Below are 22,003 nucleotides of genomic sequence, written 5' to 3'. Positions count from 1 at the left end.
TTTCAAGACTTCTCTTACTGTGGGACAGACCCCTTATGCCTTTTAATTATGGCTCTACAATCCATATCTCCGAAGTTGGGAGTGTTCTACATAGTAACATAGTTATTAAGGTTGAAGGAAGACTTTAAGTCCATCTAGTTCAACCCATAGCCTAACCCAACATGCCCTAACATGTTGATCCAGAGGAAGGCAAAAAGTAAGCTCCACATTGGGGAAAAAAATTCCTTCCCGACTCCACATACGGCAATCAGACTAGTTCCCTGGATCAACATTCTAACAAGGAATCTAGTATATATACCCTGTAACATTATACTTTTCAAGAAAGGCATCCAGTCCCCTCTTAAATTTAAGTAATGGATCACTCATTACAACATCACACGGCAGAGTTCCATAGTCTCACTGCTCTTACAGTAAAGAATCCGCATCTGTTATTATGCTTAAACCTTCTTTCCTCCAGACGTAGAGGATGCCCCCTTGTCCCTGTCTCAGGTCTATGATTAAAAAGATCATCAGAAAGGTCTTTGTACTGTCCCCTCATATATTTATACATTAACATAAGATCACCCCTTAGTCTTCGTTTTTCCAAACTAAATAGCCCCAAGTGTAATAACCTATCTTGGTATTGCAGACCCCCAGTCCTTTAATAACCTTGGTCGCTCTTCTCTGCACCCGCTCCAGCTCAGCTATGTCTTTCTTATACACCGGAGACCAGAACTGTGCACAGTATTCTAAGTGTGGTCGAACTAGTGACTTGTATAGAGGTAAAATTATGTTCTCCTCATGAGCATCTATGCCTCTTTTAATGCATCCCATTATTTTATTTGCCTTTGTAGCAGCTGCCTGAAACTGGCCACTAAATGTGAGTTTGTCACCCACCCAGGTCTTTTTCATTGACGGTTTTGCCCAGAGTTTTAGAATTAAGCACATAGTTATACATCGTATTACTTCTACCCAAGTGCATGACCTTACATTTATCCCCATTAAAGCTCATTTGCCATTTATCAGCCCAAGCTTCTAGTTTACATAAATCATCCTGTAATATAAAATTGTCATTTTCTGTATTAATTACCCTGCAGAGTTTAGTGTCATCTGCAAATATTGAAATTCCACTCTGTATGCCCCCTACAAGATCATGAATAAATATGTTAAAAAGAAGAGGGCCCAATACTGACCCCTGTGGTACCCCACTGCTAACCGCGACCCAGTCCGTGTGTGCTCCATTAATAACCACCCTTTGTTTCCTATCCCTGAGCCAGCTCTCAACCCACTTACACATATTTTCCCCTATCCCCATTATTCTTATTTTATGTATCAACCTTTTGCATGGCACAGTATCAAAAGCTTTTGAAAAGTCCATATACCCTACGTCCACTGGATTCCCTTGGTCCAGTCCGGAACTTACCTCTTCATAGAAATTGATTAGATTAGTCTGACAGGAACAGTCCCTAGTAAACCCATGTTGGTATTGGGTCATAAGGTTATTCCTCTTCAGATACTCCAGCATAGCATCCCTTAGAATGCCCTCCAGGATTTTACCCACAGTAGAGGTTAAGCTTACTGGCCTATAATTTCTGAGTTCAGTTTTTGTCCCCTTTTTGAATATTGGCACCACATTTGCTATACGCCAGTCCTGTGGTACAGACCCTGTTATTATGGAGTATTTAAAGATTAAAAATAATGGTCTATCAATGACTGTACTTAGCTCCTGCAGTACTCGGGGGTGTATCCCATCCGGGCCCGGAGATTTGTCAATTTTAGTGATTTTTAGATGCCGACGTACTTCCTGCTGGGTTAAGCAGGAGACACTTAATGGGGAATTTTAGTTATCACTGATCATATTGTCCGCCATGGAATTTTCTTGTGTAAATACTGAGGAAAAAAAGTCATTTAGCATATTGGCTTTTTCCTCATCCTCATCCACCATTTCACCCAGACTATTTTTAAGGGGGCCAACACAATCATTTTTTAGTTTCTTACTATTTACGTAGTTAAAGAATATTTTGGGATTATTTTTACTCTCTCTGGCAATGAGTCTCTCTGTTTCAATCTTAGCTGCCTTGATTTGCTTTTTACAGAATTTATTTAATTTTCTGTATTTATTTAATGCCTCATCACTACCTACTTCCTTTAATTCTCTAAATGCTTTCTTTTTGTCCCTTATTGCGCCCCTTACAGCTCTATTTAGCCATATTGGTTTCCTCCTATTCCTAGTATGTTTATTCCCATACGGTATATACTGTGCACAGGTCCTATCCAGGATGCTAATAAACGTCTCCCATTTTCTTTGTGTATTTTTATGTCTCAGGATATCGTCCCAGTTAATTGCACTAAGATCATCTCTCATCCGTTGAAAATTTGCCCTCCTAAAGTTTAGTGCCCTTGTAACCCCTCTACTACACATCTTATTAAAGGATACATGAAAACTTATTATTTTGTGATCACTACTCCCCAAGTGACACCCAACCGTATATTTGATATGCGGTCTGGCCTGTTGGTTAATATTAGGTCTAGCAGTGCCCCCCTTCTTGTTGGGTCCTGAACCAACTGTGAAAGGTAATTGTCTCTCATAGTTGTCAAAAACCGATTACCTTTGCTGGAACTGCAGGTTTCTGTTCCCCAATCTATTTCAGGGTAGTTGAAGTCCCCCATAATAATGACTTCTCCTTGAGTCGCAGCTTCATCTATTTGCTTTATGAGGATATTCTCCGTTGCTTCCATTATTTTTGGAGACTTATAACAAACCCCTATCAGTAATTTATTATTTTTTCCCCCTCCCCTTATCTCCACCCACAGGGACTCCACATTTTCATTAGATTCAGCTATATTATCACGCAGGATGGGTTTTAAGGATGATTTTACATATAGACACACCTCTCTCCCTCGCTTATCCGTTCGGTCATTTCTGAACAGACTATAACCCTGCAAGTTAACAGCCCAGTCATGGCTCTCATCCAGCCATGTCTCAGATATCCCCACCATATCATAATTATGCTCCAACACCATTAATTCTAATGTGTCCATTTTGTTGGCAAGGCTTCTGGCATTAGTAAACATACATTTTATGTATCTCTCTGCACCTCTATTCTTTCTTAAATTATTAATTGATCTAACCCCACCCTCCATGCCACCGCCACCCCCAACTTCCTTATTTGTGCCCAGGTCTCTATCTGCACTATCTTCCCCTCCTATAAAATGAATACCCTCCCCCCCCCCATTCCTTAGTTTAAACACTCCTCCAACCTTCTAGCCATTTTCTCCCCCAGCACAGCTGCACCTTCCCCATTGAGGTGCAGCCCGTCCCTAGCGTAGAGCCTGTAGCCAAATGAGAAGTCGGCCCAGTTCTGCAGGAACCCAAATCCCTCCTTCCTACACCAATTCTTGAGCCACTTATTAACCTCCCTAATCTCCCGTTGCCTCTCAGGCGTGGCGCGTTCTAGCAGGATAGATATAAGTAAATGCTAAGTCCCGAAGCAAAATAGGGATTTTTGTGTACTCACTGTAAAATCCTTTTCTTCGAGCCAATCATTGGGGGACAGAGACCATCGGTGTTATGCTGCTGCCACCAGGAGGCTGACACGAAGTAATACAAAGAAAGTTAGCTCCTCCTCAGCAGTATACACCCTCATGCTGGCTCCGAGAGAACCAGTTCGGTACAAAAGCAGTAGGAGATCAATAACAACATATACTGTAAGAGTATAGCATGTCAAATTAGAGAACAAGCACAAAGCCATTAATTGGGTGGGTACTGTGTCCCCCAATGATTGGCTCGGAGAAAAGGATTTTATGGTGAGTACAAAAAAATCCCTATTTCTCCTTCGCCTCATTGGGGGACACAAACCATGGGACGTTCCAAAGCAGTCCCTGGGTGGGGACAACATGACAGATCAGGCCTTGCGTAACCACTGCCTAAAAGCGAATTACCATGGCAGGCAGAGTCCGCCTGCCAAGACTCACATCTGTGGAAGTCTGGTTGTGAATATTATAGTGTTTCAAGAATGTGTGCGGACTGGATGAAACCGCAGCCTTGCAGGCCTACTGTGCCGATGCCTGGTGCCTAATGGCCCAAGAATCCTCTATCGACTGAGTGGAGTGTGCCCTGTTCCCCACTGGGATAGGCTGACCTCTGACGTGGAAGGACTCATGGATGGTGGAACGAATCCACCTAGTGATCATAGTTGATAAAACGGCTAAACCCTTTCTGTGACCATCAGGAAGCCCGAATAAAGCGTCCGACCTTCGGAAGGATGCCGTCCTCAACTCATACCTTTTGAGAGCTCTCACTTCGTCCAGAGTATGGAGAACCTGTTCTGCTATGTGGACTTGTGCCGAACAAGATGAGGGAAGAACGATGTCCTCATAACGGTAGAAGTACGATAACACCTTGGCAACAAGGAACAGGACCTGCCCGAGGACAACCTTGCCTTGATGGAAATAAGGAAAGGCGTCTGAAAGGACAGAGCGAGTAGCTCCAAAAAGTCGCCTGAATGACGTGATCGCAGAGAAAAAAGGCGACCTTCCATGACTGTAAACTCAGTCCAGATCAAAAGGAGTCTCCTGTAAGACCCCAAAGACCAATTAAGGTCCCAAAGATCTAGAGGTATGCGATAGGGAAGTACCACATGAGAAAACTCTCTGCGTGAAAGTCCTTACTTGCAGTTATGTTGCAATAAGACCGATCAGGCCAAAATCTGGAAGTGAGCACCTGGCCTGAATCCAGATTGATTTGAAGGAAAAAAGGGGAAGGCATCAGTGATTCCTGCCCCAAGCAAAATGCGTACTGAGGCGGGCTTACAGCACTAGTCGCCCACAACTTGTTGTGAGAGTCCCGCCTGGGTCAGAACTCGAGTACTTTGGCGTTCAGTCTGGATGCCGTCAGATCTACATCAGAGTTCCCTAGAGAAGGCAGATCTGTTGGAAGACTTCTGGATGAAGTTCCCACTCGCTTGAGGTGAGACCCTCATGGTTGAAGAAGCTTGCTGCCCAGTTTCCTACTCCTGAGATGTGCCCTGTCGAGATCATCAGAATTCGGATGGGGTGACCCGCCAGAAGGCAGTGGAAATGCTGTAAGGCTAGCCATAAAGCTCGGATCTCCAGATCATTGATCGGGAGCCTGGATTCCCGAGCTGACTGGCGGCCTTGACCAGTGTGGTGAAGACTGGCATCGGTAGATACTATTAACCATTGAATCAGGAGAAAGGATCTCCCCTAATTTGAGTGAAGAGCTCAAAGTCCACTATCTGAGCGCCTGTCTGACCCACAGAGACAAGTGGAGCGAGGGGGACTGTTTCCATTGAAGCCCCCATTTTTCCCAGAACCCTCATGGCAACTCAGATGGAAGAGGGGACGAGGGACAAACTGCGCAAGCTCACTGTTGGAGGCCCAAAGCCTTGTCTCCAGGGAGAAGCACCAGCCCTCAGGAGGTGTCCAAGACCATCTCCAAAAAGGATATCTGCTGGGCTGGACATAGGGAAGACTTGTTTAAGCTTATGTGCCAGCCCAGGCGAAACAGGGTATCGCAAGTGATACAGACAGACTCAGCGCAGACCTGGAAGTACGGTCCCTTGACTAGAAAGTCATCCAGATAAGATATCATGACCAAGCCACGAGAGTGCAAGATGGACATGACAGCTGCCATGGCCCTTGTGAACACTGCGGAAGCTCTAACAAAGCCAAAGGGCGAAGTTGTGAACTGAAAATGCTGTTCGCGAATTGCGAAGAGCAGACATTTTTGGTGAGGGGAAAAAATATCGGAATGTGGAAGTAAGCATCCCAAATGACGATGGATGTTTGAAACTCCACCTTTTTCCATAGAAAGTAATAACCGAACGGAGGAATTCCATCCGAAAAAGGCGGACCCTGATAAACTTGTTAGAAATTTGAGGTCCAGGATCGGTCTTACTTTTCTGTCCCTTTTTTGGGACCTAGATCCCTTAAATCTAGACTGTCTTGGACAACCCTTCCACTGCTGGTTGGGTCCACAGGAAACATACGATCCTTTCTTCCTGCATGGGGAACGCCCTGATTGGGAAGAAGTAGTGGTCCAGCCTGGATTTGTTCCAACTTCTCGGCGAATAACCGACCACTCTGGTAAGGGAGTGATGTCTTTTTTGGAGGCAGAGTCCTCTTTCCATTCTCTGAGCCATGATGCCCTTCTGATTATTTGGGCATTTGCTGCTGACAGCGTCGCGCAACTAGTTGCATCCAAAGAGGCGTGGACCACATAGTCTCCGGCTTGAGAGATTTGATTGGCTAGCTGTATTGCCTCCGGGAGAAGGTTACTGTTCCCAGTCGGGATACTGGTGGGTCTACTACAGGAGATTCGGCCCAATCTCCCTCAGATCTCTTTTTTTTTTTACAGGTACCCGGAGAAGCTGCCAGGTGGTAGAATGCGCAGCTGTATCCAGCAGGTCAGGATACACCATCTATTGCTGTTGCTGCTGTCTTTAGACGGTACAGAGTTAAAGGTGATGAACCCTCAATCCATCATCGGTGGAGAGGGACCGTTTGCCTCCTTGCATCATCCACTAAACAGTGGTGATGCAGTGGGGGCTGCTCGGATGCCAAAAGGGGGGTGCCTCTGTACATCCACGAAGTTCGAGCCCCCGGGTGGACAGAGCTAGTTGTCTGGCAATGGCCTGGCTGCAGAAGAGGATACATGGAGGTGACACTCCATGTGCTCGTCTGTTGGCTGAAAAAGCATACTGTGCTGGCTTCCCGAGTCAATCGCTTATCCGGACGCACCAGGTCCTGGTGAATGGTAAATGTTCTATGAGGGAGTTTAGTCATTTTGAAGGACACTGTGTGATCCGGAGCAGGACCGGAGTCCTCACCAATCTACAGAGATTGGTTGACGGCCACTGGCAAGACCAGATCCAGTAAACCTCCGAATCATACTCAAAATCATGTTCGCTACACACCTCTGGTGCCAACGCAGGAAAGGGCCAATACGCGCCCCCCACTGCCAGGATGGCCCCCCTTATCCAACACCACCCCAGACTGCCTATATGGAGCCCTCAAGCCATGGCACTTACCCTGAGAAGCTGCCGGTGGCAGGTTAGCCAGCTGTATGATGCAGGTCCTCCTGCTGCTGCTGGTCTTGGATGGTGCAGGGGATAAAGGGGTAACCCTCAATCCACCATCCCTTTAATAGGGAGATGGAGAGGGACCGTCCGCCTCCTTGTACCATCCGCTTTAACAATGGTGGTGCAGTGGGGGCTGCTCGGATGCCAAAAAGGGGGCCACTGTACATCAAAGGGGTTAAATCCCCTAGGATGAGACAGGGCAGAATGTCTGGCATAAGGCCTGGCTGCGGAAGAGGATACATGGAGACTACACTCTATGTGCTCATCCGATAAGGGTGTGGAGAGATCGGTGCCCTTTAAGGGACCTGTCGCCTCTAAAATCAGCTCAGGGATGGCATCCCACGTCACAGGAGAGAATACGGGGAGGCGACACTCTCCGTGCTCACCTGTTGATGGTTTGTGGAGATCAGAGCCGTGGCCCCTTCACTTGAAAAAGTTAAATCAAAAATGTAAAAATGTAAAATTAAAATAATAAAGAGTTTTTGGTCTGTATGGCAGACCCATGTGCCTCCTACGAACACTAAGCAAGAACTGGTTTTCTGAGGGTGTATACTGCGGAGGAGGAGCTAACTTTCTTTGTATTAATTAGTGTCAGCCTCCAGGTGGCAACAGCATACAACCCATAGTCTGTGTCCCCCAATGAGGCGAAGGAGAAACATTAATTTACAAAATTACCCACAAATTACCCATTAACTACTGATACTGATTACGGCCCTTGGATAGAAAAACTTGATTATTACTAGATTCTTGAAACTCCATTTCATAGATCTACAAGTTACAACAAAAAATGAATATATGAAGATCAATGATCTACATTCAAATTTGCACCAAAAACGCAAAGCAGCAAAAACACTGCAAAAAGGCACGTTGCGTTTCTCCTGCCAAGAGATGCAGACATGTTGCAGAAATTTCTGCACCAAATACTCAGTGTCTGTAGATACCCCAAGAGTCTGTGCACACGTTACGTATTTGGTGCATCTCTTGGCAGGAAAAATGCTTTGTAAACATGCGTTTTTGGTGCAGATTTTTCGCCACTTATTAGTGTGGTTGAAATCTGCTGCAAAAACACTGCACTGACATGCTGCAGATTTACTCTACACCGAATCTGCACGTCACAAATAAGTATCGTGTGCACGAGACTTGTGTCGTTCCTTTGTTACTAGTTGGAGATGTGGCCATGCACAGTCTCACAGCGTCCAATCAGAGCGGACAGTATCTCACTGTAGGGACACGCCCCTTTGACAAGGGGAACAGTAAATCCCAGTTGTCACTTTATTAATTATTAGAAGGAAGAACTGAGGTACAATGCAGAATTCTTTTACTGTAATTAATGTGAAATGGATGACATCCTCGGTATACCAGTTACTCACCATTAAGAAAGTTACGCTGGCTCTCCAGTATCTGCCCAATGTCTCGCACCCAGGCCATTCTAATGTCAGCGGAAGAGGCTTGCAATGTGTAACGCATTAAGCTGCGATCTGTACCTCGTGATGTCAGTGCAAATTTAGAGGGGTCATTATCCACAGAATCTTCAATTCCTAGACAGCTTATCTAAAAAACACAGCAGCAAAATATTTCATACTGAAAAAATAATCTTCCAAGTCGGACAAAATTCTGACTCAAGAGGTATCTAGAGCAATGCAAGTAGAAGAAAAATACATTTTTATATATGATATTTGTAATTATAAACAGTAGTTTTATTTTTTTCGCTTCTGGCAGAGTTCCTGAAGAATCTTAGCCCATTTGTTAAAGGTTATGGCTTGCATTTCACTAATAATCTTGAATTGTCAACAAAGTGGTCCAAAAAAGTTAAGGAAGAAATCATTGTCTTGTTAATACAAGGAAGACGATACGAAAAAATAGCAAAGGCATTCATTGTTCCTAGAGATACAACTGGAACATATTTCACAAAGTCAAAGGAATACTGCCTACACAACCTGGACTTGGGAGAAAAAGGCCACCACCGCGTGCCACCAGATTCCTCAAGAGGCATCAAGCGAGAGCTTGTTAAAAAGTTAGAACAAGACGTTGCGTTGATTATTAGGAAAAACTTGATAAGTTTCCTTTAATTCATGTAAAATAGAAATACAAATTGAATTCCTTGGGTATAATTGTGCTACAAGAGACTTGCCATGATTTATCATATGGGTGCAACATACATTTAAATTCGGCAAAATAAATCAATATCCCTAAAGAAGTGGATCCATAGCCAAAAAATTTTTTTCAGTGGAACTTTGCAAAGTGGCACAAACTTTTCAATGCCATCATATACATTATTTATCTACTCTAATGATGGACTTGGAAGATTATCAAAGCACTTAACAGAGTTCCAGAACACAATCCGCAGGAGCGCTCTACATCTGGGGGTAAACTAAAGATTACAGCTTGTTATTCCACTCCGCAGGATATTGCTGCCACTTTACAATGGCGCATGTATCTGCAAAATGTGATAATGTGCAGTGTTATACATTCTGTCCTCAAACTTCTAACCCAGAGAATGGTATTATACATAAAGAGAAAACAAATGGACGAGAATGTTCCTCACACAACCGCCTCCAAGATTTCTCCCGAATATCCCCCATCCTCTGGAATTCCATGCCTCAACACGTCCGACTATCCACCACCCTCGGCTCCTTCAGACGGAACCTGAAAACCCATCTCTTCAAGAAAGCCTACAGCCTGCAATAACCATTCTGCCGCCTCACCATCGCCAGAGCCACCGCCTCGCCATCACCAGAGCCGCCGCCTCGCCCCTACCTTCTGTCTCTTCCCCACTATCCCATAGAATGTAAGTCTGCAAGGACAGGGTCCTCTCCCCTCTGTACCAGTCTGTCAATGTAAACCTGCTTACTGTAATCGATATCTATAACCCTGTATGTAACTCCTTTCTCATGTACAGCACCATGGAATTAATGGTGCTATATAAATAAATAATAATAATAATAATAATAATGTCACCTGACTAATAACAAACGAGCTGGTGGCGAAAATGTGTGTGATTATAGCCTTTAAGAGGAGAAATCTCATACTTTTCAAAAGGTTACTAGTTAAAGGGAATATGTCAAAAAGTATTAGCTATTTAATCTAAGAACAGCATGATGTAAGGGCAGAGACTCTTATTCCAGCACTGTATCTATAATATAACGCTGGGGGCGTCACTCTGTCCGAAGTCTTAATAGACTGCTCAAGCGCGACGCGCCAGCGCAATCTGGACCCCACAGAGTGACGCAGCCCAGGAGATCGCGGTATGCGTAAGCACTGAACGCATACTGCGATCTCTCCGGCACCCGCAGCTCTTCCTGTGTTCAGCGGTCACGTGGTACCACTCATTAAAGTAATGAATATGGACGCATGTTCATTACTTTAATGAGCGGTACCATGTGACCACTCAGCACTGGAAGGAGCTGCCTGCCCGGGTCGATGGAGAAGCAGGGATGCGCCATGATGGGGTGAGTAGGACCGGAAGGGTGAGCCATGCGATATTCACCTGTCCACTTTCCACCGCCGCGCTGTGTCTTCCGCATCCTCTGGCTGTGACGTTCAGGTCAGAGGGCGCGATGACGTGGTTAGTGTGCGCCATCTGCATGAACAGTCACAGCCAGAGGATCCGGAAGACACAGCAGCACGTGGCAGTGGAACGGGGACAGGTGAATATCGCAAGTGCCTGGCCCCCATAGTGCGTCGGTGTCCCCTCCTGCTCAGGCCTCCGGCACTCAGCGATGAGAGGCGAGTATGTCATTTTTTTTTATCGCAACAGCATAGGGGGCATATTACGCCATGGAACATCTTATAGGGGCCATCAACCTTTATGGAGCAGCATGTGGGGCATATTATGTTATGGAGCATCTTATGGGGCCATCAACCTTTATGGAGCAGCATACGGGGCACATTATGCTATGGAGCAACTTATAGGGCCATCAATCTTTATGGAGCAGCATGTGGGGCATATTATGCTATGGAGCATCTTATAGAGCCATCAACCTTTATGGAGCAGCATATGGGGCATATTATTCTATGGAGCATCTTATGGGGCCATCATTAACCTTTGTGCAGCATTAAATGGGGAATATTTTTGCATGGAGTATCTTATGGGGCCCATCATGAACTATATGGAGCATTATATGGGGCGTATTTTGTATGGGGCAACTTATGGGGCTCCCGATTCAATATGGATATTCAAAAACATTTATCCTACTGATGTCTCAATCAATTTCACTTTTAATCTATTTTTATTTTTGAAATTTACCAGTAGCTGCTGCATTTCCCAACCTAGGCTTATACTCGAGTCAATAAGTTTTCCCAGTTTTTTGTGGCAAAATTAGGGGTCTCGGTTTAAACTCAGGTCGGCTTATACTCGAGTATATACAGTACCTATTAGGTATTGCCACGGGGTCTCTTCGGGCCGGGACATGAATCCTCCGTCGGAAATGGCGCATGCGTATAGTGCACTTCAAGCGCCATTTTGTAAGTTGCGCAATCGGGGGTTGAGGATTGTGGCCCACGAGGGTTGTGGCGCCGACGCTTGCGCAGTCCGCGCTTTCCGGCACCATTTTTATATACTGAATCTATATATAAAATACGTCAACGGAGCAATCCAGCCACTTTCTACTGAATATATATAGAAGATACATCAGTGCAGCAAGCCAGTGACTTTTTAATGCACATGACAGAATGGGAGCGCAGGATGGGAGCAGCACATGACAAAATGGGGGCGCAGGATGGAAGCAGCACATGACAGAATGTGAACGCAGGATGGGAGCAGCACATGACAGGGTGGGGGCGCAGGATGGGAGCAGCACATGACAGAATGGGGGCGCAGGATGGGAGCAGCACATGATAGAATGGGGCGCATGATGGGAGCAGCACATGACAGAATGGGGGTGCAGGATGGGAGCACATGACAATGGGGGCGCAGGATGGGAGCAGCACATGACAGAATGGGGGCACAGGACGGGAGCAACACATGACAGGATGGGGGTGCAGGATGGGAGCAGCACATGACAGGATGGGGGCACAGGATGGGAGCAGCACATGACAGGATGGGGGAGCAGGATGGGAGCAGAACATGACAGAATGGGGGCGCAGGATGGGAGCAGCACATGACAGAATGTGAACGCAGGATGGGAGCAGCACATGACAGAATGGGGGCACAGGATGGGAGCAGCACATGACAGAATGGGGGCACAGGATGGGAGCAGCACATGACAGAATGGGGGCACAGGATGGGAGCAGCACATGACAGAATGGGGGCGCAAGATGGGAGCAATACATTACAGAATGGGGCGCAGGATGGGAGCAGCACATGACAGGATGGGGTCGCAGGATGGGAGCAGCAAATGACAGGATGGGGGTGCAGGATGGGAGCAGCACATGACAGAATGTGAACGCAGGATGGGAGCAGCACATGACAAAATGGGGGCGCAGGATGGAAGCAGCACATGACAGAATGTGAACGCAGGATGGGAGCAGCACATGACAAGATGGGGAGCAGGATGGGAGCAGCACATGACAGGGTGGGGGCGCAGGATGGGAGCAGCACATGACAGAATGGGGGCGCAGGATGGGAGCAGCACATGATAGAATGGGGCGCATGATGGGAGCAGCACATGACAGAATGGGGGTGCAGGATGGGAGCACATGACAATGGGGGCGCAGGATGGGAGCAGCACATGACAGAATGGGGGCGCAGGACGGGAGCAACACATTACAGAATGGGGCGCAGGATGGGAGCAGCACATGACAGGATGGGGGTGCAGGATGGGAGCAGCACATGACAGGATGGGGGCACAGGATGGGAGCAGCACATGACAGGATGGGGGAGCAGGATGGGAGCAGAACATGACAGAATGGGGGCGCAGGATGGGAGCAGCACATGACAGAATGTGAACGCAGGATGGGAGCAGCACATGACAGGATGGGGGAGCAGGATGGGAGCAGCACATGACAGGATGGGACGCAGGATGGGTGCAGCACATGACAGAATGGGGGCGCAGGATAGGAGCAGCACATGACAGAATGGGGGCACAGGATGGGAGCAGCACATTACAGAATGGGGGCACAGGATGGGAGCAGCACATGACAGAATGGGGGCACAGGATGGGAGCAGCACATGACAGAATGGGGGCGCAAGATGGGAGCAATACATTACAGAATGGGGCGCAGGATGGGAGCAGCACATGACAGGATGGGGTCGCAGGATGGGAGCAGCAAATGACAGGATGGGGGTGCAGGATGGGAGCAGCACATGACAAGATGGGGGTGCAGGATGGGAGCAGCACATGACAGGATGGGGGTGCAGGATAGGAGCAGCACATGACAAGGTGGGGGTGCAGGATGGGAGTAGCACATGACAAGATGGGGGTGCAGGATGGGAGCAGCACATGACAGGATGAGGACGAAACATGAGAGCGCCACATGACAGGATGGGGACGTAGGATGAGAGTGCCACATGACAGGATGGGGGCGCAGAATTGGAGTAGCACATACCAGGATGGGGGCAGCACATACCAGAATGGGGGTGCAGCATGGGAGCGCAGGATGGGAGCACATGACAGGATTGGGGTGCAGGATTGGAGCACATGACAGGATTGGGGTGCAGGATGGGAGCACATGACAGAATGAGGGCACAAGAGGAGAGTAGCACATGACAAGATGGAGGCGCACAAAACAGGATGAGGGCGCAGGATGGGGGCTGCACATGACAGGAAGGGGGCGCAGGATGGGAGTAGCAAATGACAGGATAGGGGTGCAGGATGGGAGCAGCACATGACAGAATGGGGGTGCAGGATGGGAGCACATGACAATGGGGGCGCAGGATGGGAGCAGCACATGACAGAATGGGGGCGCAGGACGGGAGCAACACATTACAGAATGGGGCGCAGGATGGGAGCAGCACATGACAGAATGGGGGCACAGGATGGGAGCAGCACATGACAGAATGGGGGCGCAGGAAGGGAGCAATACATTACAGAATGGGGCGCAGGATGGGAGCAGCACGACAGGATGGGGGCGCAGGATGGGAGAAGCAAATGACAGGATGGGGGTGCAGGATGGGAGCAGCACATGACAAGATGGGGGTGCAGGATGGGAGCAGCACATGACAAGATGGGGGTGCAGGATGGGAGCAGCACATGACAGGATGAGGACGAAACATGAGAGCGCCACATGACAGGATAGGGACGTAGGATGAGAGCGCCACATGACAGGATGGGGGCGCAGAATTGGAGTAGCACATACCAGGATGGGGCAGCACATACTAGAATGCAGGATGGGAGCTCAGGATGGGAGCACCACATGACAGGATTGGGGTGCAGGATTGGAGCACATGACAGGATTGGGGTGGAGGATGGGAGCACATGACAGAATGAGGGCAAAAGAGGAGAGTAGCACATGACAAGATGGAGGCACACAAAACAGGATGAGGGCGCAGGATGGGGGCTGCAGATGACAGGAAGGGGGCACAGGATGGGAGCAGCATATGACAGGATGGGGGCGCACGATGGTAGCAGCACATGACAAGATTAGGGCGCAGGATGGAAGCAGCACATACCAGGATGGAAATCATATACATACATAGTAACATAGTTAGTAAGGCCGAAAAAAGACATTTGTCCATCCAGTTCAGCCTATATTCCATCATAATAAATACCCAGATCTACGTCCTTCTACAGAACCTAATAATTGTATGACACAATATTGTTCTGCTCCAGGAAGACATCCAGGCCTCTCTTGAACCCCTCGACTGAGTTCGCCATCACCACCTCCTCAGGCAAGCAATTCCAGATTCTCACTGCCCTAACAGTAAAGAATCCTCTTCTATGTTGGTGGAAAAACCTTTTCTCCTCCAGACGCAAAGAATGCCCCCTTGTGCCCGTCACCTTCCTTGGTATAAACAGATCCTCAGCGAGATATTTGTATTGTCCCCTTATATACTTATACATGGTTATTAGATCGCCCCTCAGTCGTCTTTTTTCTAGACTAAATAATCCTAATTTCGCTAATCTATCTGGGTATTGTAGTTCTCCCATCCCCTTTATTAATTTTGTTGCCCTCCTTTGTACTCTTTCTAGTTCCATTATATCCTTCCTGAGCACCGGTGCCCAAAACTGGACACAGTACTCCATGTGCGGTCTAACTAGGGATTTGTACAGAGGCAGTATAATGCTCTCATCATGTGTATCCAGACCTCTTTTAATGCACCCCATGATCCTGTTTGCCTTGGCAGCTGCTGCCTGGCACTGGCTGCTCCAGGTAAGTTTATCATTAACTAGGATCCCCAAGTCCTTCTCCCTGTCAGATTTACCCAGTGGTTTCCCGTTCAGTGTGTAATGGTGATATTGATTCCCTCTTCCCATGTGTATAACCTTACATTTATCATTGTTAAACCTCATCTGCCACCTTTCAGCCCAAGTTTCCAACTTATCCAGATCCATCTGTAGCAGAATACTATCTTCTCTTGTATTAACTGCTTTACATAGTTTTGTATCATCTGCAAATATCGATATTTTACTGTGTAAACCTTCTACCAGATCATTAATGAATATGTTGAAGAGAACAGGTCCCAATACTGACCCCTGCGGTACCCCACTGGTCACAGCGACCCAGTTAGAGACTATACCATTTATAACCACCCTCTGCTTTCTATCACTAAGCCAGTTACTAACCCATTTACACACATTTTCCCCCAGCCCAAGCATTCTCATTTTGTGTACCAACCTCTTGTGCGGCACGGTATCAAACGCTTTGGAAAAATCGAGATATACCACGTCCAATGACTCACCGTGGTCCAGTCTATAGCTTACCTCTTCATAAAAACTGATTAGATTGGTTTGACAGGAGCGATTTCTCATAAACCCATGCTGATATGGAGTTAAACAGTTATTCTCATTGAGATAATCCAGAATAACATCCCTCAGAAACCCTTCAAATATTTTACCAACAATAGAGGTTAGACTTACTGGCCTATAATTTCCAGGTTCACTTTTAGAGCCCTTTTTGAATATTGGCACCACATTTGCTATGCGCCAGTCCTGCGGAACAGACCCTGTCGCTATAGAGTCACTAAAAATAAGAAATAATGGTTTATCTATTACATTACTTAGTTCTCTTAGTACTCGTGGGTGTATGCCATCCGGACCCGGAGATTTATCTATTTTAATCTTATTTAGCCGGTTTCGCACCTCTTCTTGGGTTAGATTGGTGACCCTTAATATAGGGTTTTCATTGTTTCTTGGGATTTCACCTAGCATTTCATTTTCCACCGTGAATACCGTGGAGAAGAAGGTGTTTAATATGTTAGCTTTTTCCTCGTCATCTACAACCATTCTTTCCTCACTATTTTTTAAGGGGCCTACATTTTCAGTTTTTATTCTTTTACTATTGATATAGTTGAAGAACAGTTTGGGATTAGTTTTACTCTCCTTAGCAATGTGCTTCTCTGTTTCCTTTTTGGCAGCTTTAATTAGTTTTTTAGATAAAGTATTTTTCTCCCTATAGTTTTTTAGAGCTTCAATGGTGCCATCCTGCTTTAGTAGTGCAAATGCTTTCTTTTTACTGTTAATTGCCTGTCTTACTTCTTTGTTTAGCCACATTGGGTTTTTCCTATTTCTAGTCCTTTTATTCCCACAAGTTATAAACCGCTTACACTGCCTATTTAGGATGTTCTTAAACATTTCCCATTTATTATCTGTATTCTCATTTCTGAGGATATTGTCCCAGTCTACCAGATTAAGGGCATCTCTAAGCTGTTCAAACTTTGCCTTCCTAAAGTTCAATGTTTTTGTGACTCCCTGACAAGTCCCCCTAGTGAAAGACAGGTGAAACTGCACAATATTGTGGTCGCTATTTCCTAAATGCCCAACCACCTGCAGATTTGTTATTCTGTCAGGTCTATTAGATAGTATTAGGTCTAAAAGTGCTGCTCCTCTGGTTGGATTCTGCACCAATTGTGAAAGATAATTTTTCTTGGTTATTAGCAGAAACCTGTTGCCTTTATGGGTTTCACAGGTTTCTGTTTCCCAGTTAATATCCGGGTAGTTAAAGTCCCCCATAACCAGGACCTCATTATGGGTTGCAGCTTCATCTATCTGCTTTAGAAGTAGACTTTCCATGCTTTCTGTTATATTTGGGGGTTTGTAACAGACCCCAATGAGAATTTTGTTACCATTTTTCCCTCCATGAATTTCAACCCATATGGACTCGACATCCTCATTCCCTTCTCTAATATCCTCCCTTAAAGTGGACTTTAGACAAGACTTTACATAGAGACAAACCCCTCCTCCTCTCCGATTTTTACGATCCTTTCTAAACAGACTGTAACCCTGTAAGTTAACTGCCCAGTCATAGCTTTCATCTAACCATGTCTCGGTTATTCCCACTATGTCAAAGTTACCTGTAGATATTTCTGCTTCTAGTTCTTCCATCTTGTTTGTCAGGCTTCTGGCGTTTGCGAGCATGCAGTTTAGAGGATTTTGTTTTGTTCCAATCTCCTCACTGTGGATTGTTTTAGAAATGTTCTTACCTCCCTTCTGAGTATGTTTTCCTGGGTCGTCTTTGTTCGAGTCTAATGTTTTTCTTCCCGTCCCCTCTTCTTCTAGTTTTATACCAATATAAATGCTCGCCACCCGGCATAGAATGGGTTGAATAGCTAGTTACTTATAAGGGTATGTTTCCACGGTCAGGAAACGCTGCGGGTTTGACACTGCGTACAGCCGCAGTGTCAAACCTGCAGCGCCCAGATGTTACAGCATAGTGGAGGCGATTTCAAGAAATCTCATCTCCACTATGCGTTCGGAGACGCAGACCTGAGTATCCGGACATGCGACGCGTCTTTCCAGAATGCAGCATGTCTATTTACGATGCGGAGATACTCCGTCCCCACAGCGTATATTTCCCATAGACTAACATTAGATGCAGTAAAACCGCATCTAATTATTAGTCACATGCGTAATAACTGTGTAACCGCAGCTTACTACGCATGCAAACTAATTTAAATAATCTTACCTTGTGACTGTCGGAAGTTCGCGTCCATGGCAGTTCTCGCGATCACTGAGCTCACGAGAACTGCCATGCGCATGACCGCCGAGGTTATATCCGGTCACTAGGCAAGTAAGTTCTCCCGGTCAGCTGATCAGCTGATTGTGAGAACTGCAGTACAGCTGACCGCCGGAGTTATCTCCGGCGGTCATCTACAAGCCCTGCTACATCTGGAGCGGGGGCGGCTGTGAGATGGTGTTTTTGGTTTGTAGCCAGGGGGCGGGCAATATCCATGGTACCTTCCTAGGCTATTAATATCAGCCCGTAGCTGTCTGCCCAGCCTTTGCTTGTTATTAATAACAGGGGGACCCCACGTCATTTTTTTGGTGGGGTCTCCCTATTTTAATAGCTAGTAAAGGCTATTAAAGTATTCAGCTGTGAGCTGATATTAATAGCCTGGGAAGCTCCATGGGTATTTTCCCCTTCCCAGGCTATAAGCAAAGGCCCCTAGTCGCTGGCTTTCCCTCTGCTGATTTGGAAAATTGCGCGGGAGCCCACACCATTTAAAAAAAAAAAAATATTTAGTAAAAAAAAAAAGGAAAGAACATTACGTATTCCTGTGTGGTGGGGTCACACTTGCGAGTGTGATGTCAGAAACTTGTGCAAGTCTCTTGTATCAACACCTGGGACTCGGGAGTGTGCGGCTGCATGCATTTCTATGCAGCTGCCCATGTCGGTCTGAGTGCTGGCGGCAGTGCCCGTTGTTGATGTGAGACACAAGATTCAACATATGCAAATTAGTACACATGCGAAGTAAGTTGCGTTCCCGAAGTTATTACGCATGTGACTAATAATTAGATGCGGTTTTACCGCATGTAATGATAATCTATGAGAAATTTACGCTGCTGGGACGGAGCGTCTCCGCAACGTAAATAGACATACTGCGGTCTGGAAAGACGCCCCGCATGTCCGGATACGCAGGTCTGCTGCATGCCTTTTTGAACGCATAGTGGAGATGGGATTTCTTGAAATCCCATCCACTATGCTGTAACAGCTGGCCACTACGGGTTGGACGCTGCAGATGTACGCAGCGTCCAACCTGCAGCGATTACTGACTGTGAGCGCGTACCGTATCTGCAAATAGGAAATCACTTATTTTTCCTTCCCAGAAGTCAACTTTCAATAAGCTTTATTTCAAGTGATAAAAAAATGCATGTAATGAAAAAACGCATGCGGAAAAAATGCATCAAAAACGCAGGTGACCTGCCAGTGACCTCAGATACAGATTTCACCTGCGTCAAATCCTGAGCAAATACTGAGCCAATCCTGACCGTGGAAACATACCCTTAGGCTGCTTCTTATAGCAGCAATAAAATCAGTGTTTTTTCAGAAACAGATTATCACTAGATAAATAATTGTCCTGTGCCTTGTAGTCCTCCTGCTCTAAATAACCCCACCCTCACCAGTGATTGTCAGCTTTCTGCCTATTCACAGTGTACACAGAAAGCTGTCAATCAGTAGTGTGGGCAGGAATAATAATATTCTTCATTTATATAGCGCCAACATATTCCGCAGCGCTTTACAGTTTAACAGTTTCAAACAAAACAGTCATAAGTGACAACGTTAACAATACAATAATTAAAGCAAAATAAGACGACCCTGCTCATGAGAGCTTACAATCTACAATGAGGTGGGGGAGATACAAACTACAGGTGTGTATTTACAATGATGTATTTACAATGATGGTTCAGCCATCTTCAGGGGGTGGGGGTTAGACGAAGATAGTGAATTGGGCTACACACGCACCCTTACACATAAAATGACTTTTATTAGGGAACGTGATAGGCTGCTGCAAACAAATATGTTTTGAGCGAGCGCCTAAAACTATGCAAATTGTGAATGGTCCTAATTTTCTTGGGGTAGAGCATTCCAGAGGATTGGCGCAGCACGGCAGAAGTCTTGGAGACGGGAGTGGGAGGTATGGGTATACAGAGCTCAGCATTCAAAGAACTGGTTGGTAGATCTTCAGCAGATAAAACTGTGATTTTATAAAAATTACACCAAGTAGCCCAGTAAGTGACAGATCGCTGGAATCAGGGTCTCTGTTACTACATCATGCTGCTCTTAGATTACATTCCAAAAGCCTCTTGGCAGATTCTCTGTAAGTCAGTGAGCTTGGTCGAGCACTTTATGCTGAACAGTGGCCAAGTATATATGAATAATGGGAATTGAATTACTGTGAACATCCTGCATAGCAATGAGCACAATGGTCATGACTTTAGTTTCCACACCAAGGCTGGGTGGCAAAGCGAGAGCGAGACCATCTACCAATATCCAACACTTACCTTGATGCTGTTTTTAAAGATGTACCCAGGCAGTGAAAACCCCTTCTTCTTGTCAATGGGTTCACTAAAGATGATGAGCTGCTCAAAAAGGAAGACTCTCCGCTCCTTTCCCCTTGTCAGAAAACTGCATTCCTGTTCTGTTACCATGAAAGTGTCTTGTTGGAGAAGCTTCCCCTGAGCTGTGATTTTCCCCTAAAGTATGAAGATTGATCACATTGACAGAAGGGAAAAGTGTAGATAATATACAAAATGGGAGATTAAAGAATCCAGTTAGTCAAACAAATCAAGCAGACAACATTCCTTGCTTGGCCTGTTTGCATCTGCTATACAGGAGAGGAAGAGCCATACCTCAAATCCTTGCAGCCGGCCGAGGTTCATCATGTCATTGCACCTTTTAGGGACAAAACACATCACTTCCACGGCTTTCTACAAAGAGACAATGGAAGGAAAGACTCTATTAGTCTCATCAATACCTTTATTGCTAGGAGAGCCATTTAACAGCATAGGCCTTATAGTGGTTGTCTCACGACAGACAAGACATATCCGAACTCTTATAGTATTGGGGACGGCTAGAACAATGGATGGAGAGATCCGATGCACGCGGTGCCACCTCTCCTGTCACTGCATGTCAGGCACCAGTCAGAACAGAAATTGGGGGACCCATATTTGAAAGATAGGTTCAAGTCCTATAGGTGGGCCCTAAATCAGTTAGGCATTTATGCCAATCCTGTGGAAATACTAAAAATGTCTGTCCTGATACAACGCCTTTAACACACTTTTTTTTTGTTTGGGCAACTATTCAGTGACATTAACTAATCCTGTAGCTGAAAAAGGGGATCTGGAAGGCTGGATTTTTTTTTAACCTTTGGTTGGACATTGTCACTGTAGACTTACCTGGAAAGCACCGGCGACCATTCAAGCCAATGGGCATGCAAGTATTGGGCATAGAATACAAGTTTTATTAAAAAGTGTAAGGTCGGGAAAATACACTACTGGGACCCCACTGACTCCTTGTTCATCCTCACTTCTTCTAGCAATGAATGGAGTGAAGGTGACGCATGCATGACACTGTCTACGATGCTGATGAAGATATCGGAGTGCACGCTTATATAGACCTATCAACTGAATGGGTATATTTTACATAAAAAACATATGTGAGGTTACAAGTACTGTAAATTGATTTTTAATTTGCCCTTATATTGGCAAGTTTGGTCTTTGACTCTGATTTTAAGTAAATCGGATCCCATTTTCTATCATTACAAGTGATTGGAATTCCACAATCAACAGTCAAAAAGAGATAAAGGAAGACATAAAGCAGTCTGCAGAGCTCTTGAGCATCTCAGGAACGAGACACGGCAGCACACCAGCTATGCGCGGGAGCACCGCTACAAGCATCTACTACACAAGCCTCTGCTTTTTGGCATTACAGGGATCTTATCCCTTCGCACTGCATCCTTTCCCTTTACTTGACATTGGACTAAGCGATTATGTGATTAAGGCTCCGGCGGAGCCGAAACGTCTTCTATAATGATCTGTTACACTGCATATTTCTGTTATGCTCCCTATGATTGTTCACATATTAACATTTATACTATTGTGAAA

General features: G+C 45.9%; 1 protein-coding gene across 3 annotated transcripts in view; it reads right to left on the bottom strand.

The window, feature by feature from the left end:
* Positions 1-22,003, bottom strand: part of ARHGEF25 (Rho guanine nucleotide exchange factor 25) — a 540,759-nt gene that overhangs the window by 5,529 nt on the left and 513,227 nt on the right. For all 3 annotated transcript variants that reach the window (XM_069758578.1, XM_069758577.1, XM_069758579.1), the window contains 3 exons: positions 20,750-20,827; positions 20,402-20,593; positions 8,453-8,633 (listed from right to left, as the gene is read on the bottom strand). In XM_069758578.1, the coding sequence (XP_069614679.1) occupies positions 8,453-8,633; positions 20,402-20,593; positions 20,750-20,827 (451 nt within the window). The remainder of the gene's footprint in view (positions 1-8,452; positions 8,634-20,401; positions 20,594-20,749; positions 20,828-22,003) is intronic.

The sequence above is a fragment of the Ranitomeya imitator genome, chromosome 3 (assembly GCF_032444005.1).
Source record: "Ranitomeya imitator isolate aRanImi1 chromosome 3, aRanImi1.pri, whole genome shotgun sequence".
Taxonomy (NCBI): Eukaryota; Metazoa; Chordata; class Amphibia; order Anura; family Dendrobatidae; genus Ranitomeya; species Ranitomeya imitator.
Note: the sequence above shows the minus strand (reverse complement) of the source record. Positions and strands in the feature narration are given on the sequence as shown.